Source organism: Notothenia rossii, assembly GCF_949606895.1.
Source record: "Notothenia rossii genome assembly, chromosome: 5".
In the NCBI taxonomy this organism is placed as follows: Eukaryota; Metazoa; Chordata; class Actinopteri; order Perciformes; family Nototheniidae; genus Notothenia; species Notothenia rossii.
In genome coordinates, this window is record NC_136903.1 from 76,238,915 (window position 1) to 76,253,544 (window position 14,630).

The following is a 14,630-nucleotide window of genomic DNA, read 5'->3' on the forward strand; positions in this document are numbered from 1 at the left end:
ACTAATTATATGACAAGGTTATATCTCCATATTTGCAAAACAAGTAGGCAAAAAAAAGTGCCTTATTTGCAAACAGCCGCTTTACAGCTCAGTAAGCACCGACATTTTAAAAGGCAATGAGTAAAAGCTAAAAATAAGTTATGAGAGATCAGGGTTATACTTACAGCTGTCATGGAAGTGTATGAATAGCCTACTACATTTTTAAATGTGACCACTTCATTGAATGCAATTTTAACTTGTTCATTCACTTTTAGTAAACAAAAATTATCGTACCGAGTACATCATTAGTTTTTCATCATAAAACTGAGCGTTGTTTCTATAGCTATTGACAAGTACAATGGATGACAAGGGATAGTTTTTGTAATACTGTTTTAGCTGTGAGTTAGATAAGAATCAATACCACTTGCATATAGGTGTTGGCAAGGAAACAACTCCCAAAATGTTGAGATATCTTCTACCCCCTTCTCTCTACCATAGACTCACTTTTTACCTTAAGTAAGAAGTGAATGAAACCATGAGGTCAAATGTTGTTTTGTGTAGTTGGACATATCTCAATAATACAATTAGGCAATGACAAACATGATAGAAAACATATTTACTCCAGATATTTCGCTCAGTAAACCATTTATTCAAGTAATTCCAACTAAGAAATCTGATATTATTTACAGTACATTATGTTCACTAGTGCAGGTCTGAGCTCCGGTTACTGAGACAGACTCAGACATGACAATACAGAACATGACCATATATACAATACATTTCACAATCCTTAATTATTCTACCCTGTAACTACATCCTCAGTTTTTCTGTCACACACATTCCCTCAAACAAACCTAAGTGCACACATGTACACGTACAAAGACACTCACTCTATGTCCCACAGAAGGCATAAAACGTTAAAGCCTTTTCAAATCGAGGATGTTATTCCCTGCAAAGAACTCACAAGAAAAATACAGCTCCATTTGATGTATTGTATAGACTGCCTACATATCAGCTGGGTAGTGGACACACAACCTGTACCAACACTACTTTAGTGGATATCAAAATATTGATTTTGTGAACAGGGCACCGTCTGATCTTAGTTGAATAAAAATGTATGACATTTCATTCAATATATCAGTTGGATTTTTCTTTTTTCTCTCCAGAGACAACTCGTCTTGAGTGTAATGCTTGAACACTGGGACCAGACTTTGCTCCAAATAGAGAACCTGTGGCTGCACTTCATAGTAGATCAGTCCTGTGCAACTTCACACCTCACAGATGATGATGGGGAAATCTACATGAATACATGGGTGGTCCAGCTTCACCATTCCCTACAAAATAAAGATAGGACATTCATTGACACATCGTTTGAAACATCTTTAACCAGACCATCATTTGTCAAAATGTGGCTTTATCTCACCTGTGGAATCAGATTTTTCTGGATCCTCTTCAACTTGGACTTTTTCCTGCCATTTTTTGTCACAACCGTCTCTTCATAGAATTCATGGGCAAGGTCACCGTCTTCGTCGTAGTACAAAGAACTGCCAACACAGCAAGAACAGATCAGTGTCAATAGCAAGAGGGAACTTGTCAAGTTAATTTGTGTAAAAAACTAAAATACTTTCACTAAAAACCAGTGGCATCCAGCCAAATGTAACGTGCAGATCTTGAGATTCCTACCCCCACTTCCTACTGCTGACTTATGCACCATTTCTTGCTGATACTATGCACTTCAATTTTTTAAAGACCAGTGGGTAAGATTTAGGGGCATGTAATGTATAAACAGAAAAGAGAAAATAAGCATTCATAAATGTTTTCATTGGTTTAAAATTGCCTGAAACTAAGAATTGTTGTTGTCTCGTTACTTTAGAGCGGTGTCTATAATGTTCCACTGCCATGTTTCTACAGTAGCCCAAAAAACAATAAACCAAACTGGTTCAAGAGAGGCTTTCACCCTTCTTTTTTTTTAGCTCAGAGAATCTGGTTTACAAGGGTGGTAAGTGTTTTAGTTAGTTGCAATCAGCAACCTTGTTGCCATATTCCACTTAATCCTATACACAGGACCTTTAACTATTGATCTTATTTTTAAAAGGTTTATTGAGCTCTGCCATCTACTCCCTGTGATTGCCTCACTGTGGAGGAATTAGACTAAAACAATTAACTACCTACTTCTGAGGCACAATATAACCCACATGCTTCAGCGTAGTCTTAATTCCTTTATTTGGATGAAACAACCATTATCCAATTATTTGTATTTACCTCCTCCTGGTGAAAATAAACGGGGTTGCATTTCTGGAAGCTTTGAGGCGGGTCACAGACTGCTCGGTCCCATCACTGGCTGCCTCCCCTCCAGCTCCATTGCCTGAGAAAGGCCAGACACCTTTGGCTTTGGATCCACTTCCTCCCATTCTCAATGATAATACATACTTAGTTATCAGTTAAAGCTTTCAATCTGGTTGGTTGCCAGAAGCTCTCAATTCCTTACCAAAGCCAGGATCTGAAAACAAAAAGTGCACATTGAAAGAACACATTCCCAGGCAGACTTGACTCTCTCTCCCTGGTGTTGCTGCCTACTGTAAAGCACTAAGAGACTGTGAACTAGCATGATATTTGTTGATTCATAGTTATAATACACAACATCTAACGCAGTAAATACAATTGCTATTTTACCCTGAAGAAGAAGCCAGTTCAATTCAGAGGCACAATTTAATCAAAGATGATGACACTGTTCCTAATATTACTACGACGAAAGTACAAAACATAAGCAGAGCGTCGAGGAAATGTAACGCTAACGTGATATTTTTACGTTCTGCTAGTTTTACGTGAAGCTAACACTGGGCCATACGACTACTGAACCATAATCCCAAACGGTCAATTATTCATGTTTGTTATATTGCAACATTGACGTATACACTTTACCGCTATTATACATATAATGCACAGTATATGTCTTAGTTAACTGCCCTCTTGATATACGATCAGTGTGGCTAATATTGTGTAGCTAACTGTAGCTTAGTTTACCCGTTTGTTTAGGTGACTTAGCCTGTTAGCCTGTGCCACTGACGCAGGTTTGCTAAATGATAAATAGCTAGACGGAGCAGCGATGTTTATTAGACAAACACAGCGATGTATCTGCCCTACACAACCAAACACGATTCGTTTTCAATGTCATTCTTTTCGTCAATATCCTACCTTATCGTGTGGTATTAAATCGCCATGTTCTTTCATAATGTTCCACACCGGCTACGTTGAGCTAGCGTTAGCTGTTTAGGTCGATGAGATCAGCTGATCTGACAGACGGCAGTGAGACTCTTAAAGCGAAACGTCATTATCATTTTAGTGATGTTATTCTAAATAGTGATCGGATTAAAATTCATTTTAATCTATTTCTACATTTTGAACAGTGTTCAGTTAAGGGACGTTAAATGTGGCAAATGTTCTAGATCTACACAGCTCTCCACTTTGAATATAGTATTTCATATTTTACTAAACTCAGTTTCTTACCCTTTAAATATTTTGTGTCAATATTGTCATTCTTTTTAAATAGTCTTTAAAATAGCTTTTATAACAGAACTATTTTTTTCTCCTTTCTTTTTTTCTTCATTTAATATTTGATTAAATACAAAAACTTGTTTTAACTTGGAAAGTCTTTACTGAACGCAGATTGGTCACTACATTTAGATAGTGTAGCTTCAACATGTAAATATGTGCATAGGCGAATACAATAATAGTGAAAGAAAAAATAGAAGACAAACATTTTCTAGGACAGAAAAAAAGCAAAGACATAGGGAATGACAAACCAGTGAAACACATGTATACCAATGTTCATACAGGATTCCAGTCAACCAGAGTGACACCACTGACATTCATAGTTTCATACAAATGTCCATACATCAGTCAAACTCACAATTTGACATTCAAATAAAAAATAGAGTTGCACCCATCAGGGGTGTCGAGAGGACATGGCAGATTATTGAGCCTGGGTCAAATGAAAATCCAGATACCTTTCAGCAGCACAAAAAAAAAAGAAGAAGAAGGTATTTACCTCTTTAACTGGATAAATTAAACATGTCACAATGGATGTTAAGAAGTATGATTGTTTAAGGAACTGCTTGAGTTTATCTTAACTTAAAATAATGATGTTACCAATTTTATATTCTGGAAAAATAAAAAGGAATGTAACTTCCAGATGCGGGATTATCAGATCAATTACAGCAGAGTTCTTGACTTCAGCACTGCACCTACAAATGTATAATCAACAGATTTTTTCTACCTAAATGACTGAAACTTAATTGACATTTTCTTTAAAGTTTAAGTGACACAGCTGAGGTACACTGGATAATCAGATTTTTCCCAATAGCAAAAGACATGACTGGAAACAACCACTGTCTCATCTGCCAATATCGACTTCTCTCAACTCATTCTCTCAGGCACATCAGGCTCTCCAGGTGTAAGGCACTTCTCATCTCTCACATCACTTCACACGCACATTCGCGCTAGCTCTCTCAGTCTTGCGCCCTGTCTCACTCTCTCGTTCACCCAAGAGGTGTGTTGAGTTGTATTATCTGGGATCTTTGGATGCAGCGATGATTGGTCATCTTTAGGCCAGCCAAGTGGTGCATGTTAAACCCCGAGCGCAGTCGCCTCAACCGGGAGTTGAACCAGCCAGAGCGTCCTGCATCTTAGTGCGGGCCAGAGCGTATCGCTGCACGATCTGCTTCACGTGCTCCTCCTCTTCACGCTGCAGCATACGCTGGAAGTTCTTCAACTCGGGCATAGAGAAGGCATGCCACTGTAAAGAGAGACACAATGCATTAGTGCGAGTACAGTTTTTAAACTAACCACACGAGTTTAATCCCTTTTTACAAATTCAGATTATTTAACAAAAATACAACAATTACACCCCAACCCAATATGTTTTAAGATCCATGGGGCTCTGATGTTACACTCACATTGACTTCTCCAGTTTCATTTTCTTTCAGAACATAGCTGAGGACTTTCTCATTGGGCCCAGCACACAGACGCAGGCGGAGGGGACACTCATTGTCAGATACCTTGCGAATATAAACTGAAAGAGGCAGATCAAAGGGCTACATTTACTAGACAGCGTACCATTTTTGATTTACAATAATGAAATACTGCAGGATTTCAATAGGTAACCCTTTTGAAAGCAGCAGAAGTACCTTGGTCATGACGCTCGCTGCGTTCAAACAGGGCAAACTTGCCAGGATTGTCAACCACAGTAAACTTTTTCAACAAAGCCTCGATGACCTCCCGAGCAGAAGTGCGTGAGCTAATGTGCAGGTGCTTGGAAGCATCCTTTGGCAGGTAGAACGACGTGCGGCGTTTCACCCCACTGGCCTTCCTCGCTCCAGCATCGGAACCCCCTTTTTTTGGAGGTGTAACTGACACAGGTCGTGCCAACTTGAACTGCACCTTTATGAAGCCCGTGTAGGAACCATCCTTGTTCTGTTAAGAAAAATGAAAATGTTACACTTAAGAAAAAACCCATTTAGAGTGAAATTCATTGATATGCTGTGTCTCAAAGCCCCTTACCATGTTCATGAACAGATTGCTGTTGATTTGAGCGTTGTATTCCTTCACCTTCTGCTGAAAATCTGTTGTCGTCAAGTCTTGCTTTCCCCATTCAATCTGTTCATCCTGGAGAGGACAGTGAGGAGTTACAGTGTTAAACCACCAGGTGTCAGTGCTGACCATCCAAACCACAACAGGACAGAGGAAAGACTCCAGCGTTACACAATACACGTGAACAGAAATGGACACTTAAAATGGCCATTGCACAACTGTTAAATAAAAAATTTGATGCTCTTTAAAAATTTGAGAAATTACTGATAACTTACACAAGTGTTAACTTAAGTGTTGCTGGCCATTGTTAACATTGAAAAACTCTCTTTACAACATGCTACTGTTGTAGAAAAATTGTATGTTTTTTTCCCAGGAATTGCAAATGGTGTTCTTGCTACATGAAGCCAGGGCAGGTTATACAAGGTTAGAAGGTGTGGCTGTATTATGTGAAAGGAAAATGGGTGTGATCCAAATTCGGTTTAAAACAAGTTGTTCTATCCAAAATGTTGATTTGAAGGGGAATAAAAACAGACACACTTTAGTAAAAGCTGTTAATTGAGTTTGTCAGGTCCCCGTTATTTCTAAGAGGAAACACCAGTTGCATCAGACTCTCAACTTCCTGTCAACGTAGCAAAGGCAAAAACGATGATGTCAGCTCTGCTCAATCCTGTTGGACTGCTCCAATTCGTTGGTCTATAGGGCCGGAGAAAGGAGGGGTAGGTTCAACTTGCAGCTGTTTGCAATGTCTGTGAACAACGGTCCAGCATTGCATTCCTCGACTTGGTATTCATGTAAAAATAGCCTCCACTCTCCGACTCACACAAGGGGGAGAGACAAAGCCCTCCCTTGTTTTAAAGGCACATCCTGTGAAGTCAGCTGCCTCATCAACCGCACAATTGCAGTCATGTTTCAGTCATGCACATTTTGGCCTTAGCATACATGACCGTTGTACTGACCAATTGGTATTTCCTGTGTGGGAGGGAAATTCTACAGAATTGATGTAAAACAAATTAATTGTCCATAATGTAGTCCAGATAATTCCTTGTGGTTAATAGGTGAAAAGGGTGTCCCAAGTAGTGAAAATGGTGAAAATGCATCTCAGGCCACCCTGCCCCCCCATCTCATTTTGTGACCCAGGATTGTGTCATGTAAAACCAACCACAGTTGCAAGCTGTTACAGGGATGGGTAGCTTTTAAAATCTACGTCCAAGTAGAAAAAGATCAATAGGAGCAATCCTTAGGCAGATTGAAAGGCTGTGGAGTTAATATACTGTTTTTAACAAGTCAATAAATCCATTAGGGCCATGTTGAGCCTTTCAACAGTAGGAGGAAAAGCACAAACAAACTGTCTCTACATGCCCACGAAAGGAGTGTCATCTCAAAACAAGAGTTGTCAGTGCCAACAACATTAAAACAAAAATGGCTTCTGTACAGATACAGAAAATTGTGAATGTCACTGAGTTTTGCAATAAACAACATTTGTTCCTCAATAAAGAAAGCTGATAGTGGGTGCGGGAGACAAAATTCCAAAACAACACATGACTCATATGTAGTTGAGAAATAAGTATGAAAAACCTGAATAGTCAATGAATGGTGGGTGTCAGACTGGAAACTTGAGTAGCCGGTCTGCGTCACTAAACATGACATTTGGGTTGTTCTCAGTATGAGTTCAAATGTGGGTCTGTGCATCACAGAACTAAATGCAATAAATGTTTTGTTTTTTTAGGCATGTTAAGCCTAAAACAGCAACTTATTTTTCCTTATTCCCAGTGCTGACATTTATTATAGGTTCCCACAATACAAGGCTTCCTCAAAACTGGAGAAACCAGAACTCCACCCTAGGCAAGCATCCAGTCTGCTGGGGTGCCCTTTAGCAAAACAAAGTCGCAGATTTGACCCATAAAAGTATGAGAACAGTTATACATTTAAAATAAACAAAAATAGCTAGAAAGAGAGAAGAAATATAAAATAACGCGAGAGTAGATATGGAGAACCACCCATCACCCATCCCTTTGGTCTCACTTCCCCTTTAACATTAAGAGTTTTTATTCCAGCCTAAACCTTTTTTTCTTGTCGAATTTTTGTCTATTTCTCACCTGCTTTACTTTAGCAGTAACGTTAGCTTTCCGGGTATTGGGGAAGAAGGATGTCTTGGCGGTGAAGTACTGCTCAAACTCGGAGTTGGGCTCCTCGTCGCTGCAGTAGCCGCTGCTGGTGGAGCTGCCCCAGGTCATCTCGAAGGAGGGGGACTTTTCTGTGTCGCTGGCCGCGTTTGACATGCTGACTACCGGTACAAACTTTAACACTAGAGGCAATGACCGGAAGATAAGACGACTTAAAGGTGGTCAATTAAATAACTTTGGTCGCAGTAAGCTTAATACAAAACCTTTGCTGAACAGAAGTCTGGCTGAAACAACGGCAAAGAACCAACTAACAAAAACCGTCCACTAATCTCTCGGAGGAGGAAATCTCTCTGTAGTGCCTTGATAACAACAGTCAACTCGACAAAAAATACTGACTTTTGTTTAACTCTAACTTCAACCGGGCCACGTTTCCACTGTACAAATCCTGTCTGTGTGAAACAGGATGTGTATTCAGGCCCCCGCCCAACATGCGTCGCTTCCTTCCCCCCGCCGAAGCCCCACCCAGCCAGGGCCGTTCAGTTGAGATTGGAAAATACACAAAATCTCCTCAGCCGGTCGCGATTGGCCGGCCATGGGAAATGGAAATGCCACCCGCACCCCCCTCTGTTTGCCGCTTCCCTCTCCCACGCTGCTGCTCCCCGCTGAAAATGTAATGTGATGACGTGATGACCCATACATTTTATCCGTGGTGATGACAGGACAATGTGGGTCTGGTCACAAAGGAAGAGAGACACCATGTGAATCCTATTATTCACATCATATGATAATGTCTGCTTTAGATAGGCCTATTGTATACAGAGAAGAAGCACTAAAAGTCCTGTATTAAAATGTTACTCAAGTAAAAGTACAAAATGATTAGCTTCAAAATATACTAAAGGTAACAAAATAAGAAGTAATCATAATGCAAGTTGGCTCATTTTAGAAGAATATATAGGCTATGTTTTATAATTATTGATGCATTTACTGTGTTATCAAAGGTGCAGCTAGTTTGTATACTGCAGGGTAGCTTGTGAATTTTACTCCAGATGTAATACAAGTCTTATTTAAGTGTTATTTCTATTTGATATCATTAAAACAAATCTGCAAAGTAACTTAAGCTGTTTAATCAATGTAGTGGAGTTCATTTCATTTAATTTCAAACCTTTATTTAACCATATTGGTCCCATTGAGATCATAGATCTCTTTTTCAAGGGAGACCTGCAGCATATGTTCCACATGAAACATAAAACAATAAAGGACATCATACATTATATTTACAGGATACAAGTAAAACGTATACCATTTATTTTGTGGGTTAGAAGTACAAAGTAGCAAAACATGGAAATACTCAGTAAAGAACCCCAAAATTGTAATTAATTAATTTTAGGGTAGGTAATTCACTTCAAAAACACTTTTTGTTAAATTCCATGGAATGCTCTTAACATCCTGAAAGCAATGAATAAATTAAAAGCTTTAACAATAAATATATACAAATATTTCATCTGTGGAAGCTGTGACGCTGTAAAAAGCAAGTCCAATTATCTGCCTCGGCCCGTGCCAGATAATTGGATGGCCTACCTGCCTGTCAACTTATCTCGTGCCCTCATTGGTCATGTGTGTTGGAGGAGGGGCTCTGTAAGGAAGTCTGAAGGAAGGGGCAGATTTTTTTCGGTTGTGTACTTTCAAATTCTAGCTTACTTGAGCTGGTTTCTCCATTCTTACCTACCTTACCTTTAAGAACAGTACTTAAGCAAATCTACTTAGTTACTTTACACCACTGGTTAGTTATCTGGCACTAGCATCACATTTAAATAATATAACACTAATGCCATTCCTAACTTTATTATATTTATTATATATTTTATATATAGGCTATTATTAACAAGTTCTACTAATTTCACAAGATATATGGCCAGTATTTTACTTTAACATTATCAACAGTAGGCTATGTGAAGCCTCAAGGTTAAACTGTTGATGTTTTGTCGAGATCTATGTCTATGTATTGTGTTGCAGAGGAATCTACTGAAATGAATGACATTCATTTATATGGGTTTGATATCTTCAGTAGCATACAAAATCAAAGTAGCAAAGGTCAATATATCCAATATCTTTTAAAACAACGTATTCTACAATCTCCATAATGCAATTCAATAGGATATAACATTTTGACAATAATTAAAATGTGTTAGTGGGAGACCTGATTAAGGACATTAAGCATTGATCCACAAAATGATCATGTGCCTGCATGTAGACATGATAAGTCTCACTTCAATCACGATTTTGTGTTACAGCAATCTTCATGTTCCAGAGAATTCCTTCAAAATAATACATTTAGCGACTGTAGTGTTCAGATTTTAAATGTAGGTAAGGGATCTCTGGTGTCAGAACGTTACTCAAAAGAAAATAAGTTGACTGAATGTATTGCATTGTAAAATCTTTTTAAACCTTCAGGGGTTTGATACTATATTATGAATAAAAGTGAAGAAAGGTATAGCTTTGTAGTGGCTATCTGACTCTGGAAAACTATAATCAGAAATGTTAATGAAGCTGTATTTAAAGTTGAGATAAACTGCTTTTTCCAGTAGCTATGATTTTGAAAATGCTAAACAATCCTTCATTCAAGTTGAAACACCAAAAAAGAAAAAGAAAACAAGGACACATATCCACATAGTGAAGACATTTGTAAAATATCCTCAATATTTGTTTCTCACTTGCTGAGGAGTTGGTCATATATTTTTGTCTCTCAGTAAGTTTTGGCTAATGTGTGTAGTTAGGAAACACTTTGGAGCCTCCTAGTGTGAAGTCCACATATGTGGGATTCTACACCCAGAAATCTTTCGGCTGTTACTCTTACAGTGTATTTTGACTGAACCAAAGGTAGAGAAAGTCCTTCTTAGTTGCTCTTTATGATATTTCTTACATTTTCTATTCATTTTTTTTGTTGCCATGCTGTATATGTTGTAAACCGCTCTGAGACGTTTCTAGCTTGTGACAGGGGGGCTTTGATTGATTGACAGGTGCTACCAATACCAATAATTATGGCTCTGGTTCTTTCCACTTAGTTAGTTTCTTCCCTGCTTTGTAAAGTCAAACTTTCTGCTGTGTTAAACGGCTGTGCAAAAGCACCATGAACATATCCAGCAATGTCTACGTACTGTAGATACTCTGCTGAACAGTTTTCTGAAGAATTTACATTCCAGCAATCCTTTGATAAGCAGCTAGATAGAGATAGAATAAATCCTGTTACCAAGAGACCAAGCACTACTACCTTGAAAAAGTACTAGTTCGTTTTAGCCTTGATTCCTCTTTTTGTTAATAACACTGTAGTGCAGAAAGCACAGTAAGGAGTGTTCTGTACAGCAGCCAGGACTCTAATTTATGTCTGTTTATCTGGATAGGGTTTATTTAATTATTTTATGTACTTGTTATGACCCTATACAAAACTAGCAAGGACATGAAAACTTACAACAAAAATGAACAGATTGTATAGTGCATCATACTCAAGAAGGTTGGCTGATTTACACGATTTAACTTTGTTGTTGAGTTTGTTTTCTTAAATGTATAAAACAGTTGGTGTAACAACATGCTCATGGACTGAACACAAATTCTTTACAGCAGTTACTTAATACACTGAACCAGATCTTACAAATGGTGGGACCTGTTACTTCCCCATATTGCAGTTTGAGGAACGAGATCAACCGTGGGTCTTATTGCTATAAATGGTTCCCATTTTTGGTCATTTAAAAATGTGTTTTGTTCCCTAAAGCAGTCCAGCATAATTACCGAGTAGCACATCATGTGAAATGCAAAGTAGATGCTTGTATTGGCCAAACTCATTGTCTCATTTTTAATGGTAACCATTAGTGGCACAATATGGTAATACCTTCAAGTTATGTTAAGGATGTTCTAAAAAGCACGTAAAGAGTGTCTAATACCACGTTTTATTGTGAACAAGACTGAAGATATTAGAGAATACTAAGACAGACATAGTGCCAAGTACAAAATTCCTTACCACATTTGTGTCTGTTTCTATGGTGTGCTCCACCACACATGCCTGTTCAGCCACAGAGCCTCGGTCCCAGCTGCAGTCCAACCGGATCCCATCACGACAGCGGTGGTGGCATGTGAATCTACAATCTGTAATGCAGAAGAACAGAGTTTAGACAAATACTGATGATGACATCCTCAATGGTAAACAGGCATGTGATATTATTGGAGAGTGCAATTCTCTATGGCTGATGTTCTCCTCTGGCTATTTCTAGTCGTTGCAGTTACCATGCATTTAGTTGATGTTGTTGGACATGTGTAAATTGAAATGGTGGTATTGAACTGGAATTCTTTATATTGAGAGGTGTTTCAGAGGTGTGAAACATAAATAAAGTAAACAACACATTTGGAACAATAAATGGATTATTTGGCCCTGTTCACACACATTTGTAATGTCTGCTCAATGACCAGGTCCTAAAATGGACAGGAAAACCCTGCTGTATTTTTGCCGTCATATTGGTTAAAATGTTGGGGATAATCTTATAAAACAAACACGCATGTAAACACAGCCATCAATATTGATGTCAGCAAAAATGATGGAGGTCATATCCTTAAATCGTGCAACAAATGTATAATCTTATTATCATGAAAGGCCTACAGGGTGTTCATGGTCATCGGCTTGTGTTTATGTCAACATTTCATTGTTTGTGGTTTCATATTTAGATTCCTGTAAAGAGGTATTATTTTCCTGCTCACTGAATGTTCTACAAACCACAGCTACATTTCAGTGGGTTTCAGTTGATGAAAAGGAAGTCCAGTATTGCAACTCAAAGATGAGCCTTAAGCAAAAAGATCATCAGAGTCGGAGCCTGGGTAATGATCACACCACCAAAACTACTTACACAATTGCATGCCTTTTTTGATACTGTTAGAAAAACAACATAGAACATCATGTGTGGCAAACCAAGCGGACAAAGTAATGATTTATACAGTGTTATTTTTGGCCTGCACCTACATTGGTGGCTAGATTGTTCTCTGCATAACCAAATATCCTCTCTCACTCTTAGTCTTGCTCTCTTTTCTGATCATGCATATGCACAGAGGAAATCAAACGGCATACTCACTGACACACCGCAGGCTCTGCTTGTACAGGCCCCAGATGAAGTCTCCACACAGGTCGCACCATGTGGGCTGAGCGTGGCTGCAGGGCTGGAAGTTGTGTCCCTCTCCGTTCTCTTCAGTGGGATCGGGGTCCTGGGTGCTGCTCAGGACTCTGATGATGCCCGCCCGGCTCAGCAGGTCTGGTACCTTGCTCGGACTGATCCTCAGGGCGTTGGCTCTCTCCAGGCGTGGAGGCGAGCAGGGTGTGTGAGTGCCGTGTGTCAGCTCAATCCTCTCTCTGTCCGGCCTCAGGTCACGGAGCTCGATTAGCTCCCCACACGACATAGTGTCCTCTCAGAGCCTGGCTTCCTCCATTATCACTGAGAAGAAGAAAAACACATATAACACACAGGTACCTTCCAACGACTATCCGAGGCTCCATTTCAAACAATGTGATCTGTCTCTTTCACTATGACTAAGTCACGGAAAACTTGAATGTTAAACTTGTGGTTGTTTTTTTGGTGAGGGATAAAATGTTTTAAAAAAAATCTAAACTAGTAGAAACATTCAGATCCTGTTCCTTAAGTTGTACCCCATTAATACTAAATTATGTAAACTGCACTCAAATGTTACTTTATTTAAAATACAGAAGCATGATCAACAGTACATAATATATAACTACATTCTCACACACACACACACACACACACACACACACACACACACACACACACACACACACACACACACACACACACACACACACACACACACACACACACACACACACACACACACACACACACACACACACACACACACACACACACACACACACACACACACACACACACACACACGCTTTAATTGTATTTTTATAGCCAGTTAATAGGGAGGTGTCTTATTTGCACTGGGACATTTGTGACAAACATCATACATTATGAACTGATCACAGTAAAATGTAGAAGTGTAGTAGCCTACAGGAGTAAATATACACCAAATCTGATTGATTGTAAATTAGGCAGTACTATTACACAATGCTTTTTTAGTTTGAATATTTTTGTCTAGGCTAGAATTTAGAGATTTTATTTAACATTTAAACATTTTGTATGATGGTTTGGTAAACATGTTTTTTAGATGACATTGTTTTGTCATGAATCCAACACTATTTGTAACAAGGCTAATTATACGAGTATGCACATACAGTAAAGGCACAAAATATTCTGCTTACCTAGCATATACATCAGAGTACAAAAGTAGCCACAATAGCCTAGCTAAAACTTTAGCATGTTTTTGGTCAGGCTACGTTTTACAAAACTAAATAATTAATACAACACATTTACTGTACACGAGGGCTCTGAGGAGGAAAGTCCCAAACCAGTCCACACGCTTGGTCAATTACAGAAATAACTTAAGAGAACATTAAAATATGAAGTCCAACTTACCAAAACAGGGGGGAAAACAGCCCTGTTGCAGCCGCTTTGTCTCAAAACTTTCTTCCATCCGAAGAGAAAAAATTTCCGCATAAATGTTCTCAGGGTTTCCAAGTAACGGAGGTGTGCAGCCGCGGCTACATCTCTGGAAACAATCTCTCATCCCCGGCTGTTAGCGAGCGACACAGATCAGCTCTCCTTCACATCAGAGAAACCGCTGAGTCTGAGCACTTCTGAAGACAATAACCATCTTATGAACAGAGAGTCTATCATGAAAAACTGAGAGTAAAATGAGAGTTGAGCTGCTCAGACATCCGGAATGGTTTCACATAGGGGGTGCTTCTGAGTCCAGAGCACAGCTGAGACAGTGGGCGTGCAGATCCTCCCCCCCACTGTGATAGATCTGTGTCTCATTTAC

General features: G+C 39.1%; 2 protein-coding genes across 4 annotated transcripts; both read right to left on the reverse strand.

Moving 5' to 3' along the window:
* Nucleotides 1-607: 607 nt before the first annotated feature.
* Nucleotides 608-4,571, reverse strand: tusc2a (tumor suppressor 2, mitochondrial calcium regulator a). Of its 2 annotated transcripts, XM_079683440.1 has the most exons (4): nt 3,175-4,570; nt 2,242-2,479; nt 1,403-1,523; nt 608-1,313 (listed from the first exon to the last, which is right to left on the reverse strand). In XM_079683440.1, the coding sequence occupies exons 2-4, from the start codon at nt 2,388-2,390 to the stop codon at nt 1,248-1,250; spliced, it is 336 nt and encodes a 111-aa protein (XP_079539566.1). In that variant the 5' UTR covers nt 2,391-2,479; nt 3,175-4,570; the 3' UTR covers nt 608-1,247. The 2 variants fall into 2 exon arrangements, with proteins under 2 accessions (XP_079539566.1, XP_079539565.1); XM_079683439.1 differs by having other exon boundaries at nt 2,242-4,571.
* Nucleotides 2,675-14,545, reverse strand: LOC307040523 (ras association domain-containing protein 1-like). 2 transcript variants are annotated; one of them, XM_079683437.1, is made up of 7 exons: nt 14,225-14,545; nt 12,803-13,159; nt 11,704-11,828; nt 5,539-5,643; nt 5,166-5,451; nt 4,935-5,050; nt 2,675-4,774 (listed from the first exon to the last, which is right to left on the reverse strand). In XM_079683437.1, the coding sequence occupies exons 2-7, from the start codon at nt 13,122-13,124 to the stop codon at nt 4,628-4,630; spliced, it is 1,101 nt and encodes a 366-aa protein (XP_079539563.1). In that variant the 5' UTR covers nt 13,125-13,159; nt 14,225-14,545; the 3' UTR covers nt 2,675-4,627. The 2 variants fall into 2 exon arrangements, with proteins under 2 accessions (XP_079539563.1, XP_079539564.1); XM_079683438.1 differs by lacking the exons at nt 11,704-11,828; nt 12,803-13,159; nt 14,225-14,545 and adding an exon at nt 7,665-8,201.
* Between the last annotated feature and the right edge of the window lie 85 nt (nt 14,546-14,630).

Coding starts and splice junctions, on each gene's coding strand:
- tusc2a (XM_079683439.1), bottom strand. CDS start 2,390: ATGGGAGGAAGTGGATCCAAAGCCAAAGGTGTCTGGCCTTTCTCAGGC. Junction 1,524..2,241: donor TTTATTTTCACCAGGAGGAG/GTAAATACAAAT, acceptor CTGTGTTGGCAG/TTCTTTGTACTACGACGAAG. Junction 1,314..1,402: donor AGAAAAATCTGATTCCACAG/GTGAGATAAAGC, acceptor TTTATTTTGTAG/GGAATGGTGAAGCTGGACCA.
- LOC307040523 (XM_079683437.1), bottom strand. CDS start 13,124: ATGTCGTGTGGGGAGCTAATCGAGCTCCGTGACCTGAGGCCGGACAGA. Junction 5,644..11,703: donor TAGAAACAGACACAAATGTG/GTAAGGAATTTT, acceptor TGTCCTCTCCAG/GATGAACAGATTGAATGGGG. Junction 5,452..5,538: donor GCAATCTGTTCATGAACATG/GTAAGGGGCTTT, acceptor TTTTCTTAACAG/AACAAGGATGGTTCCTACAC.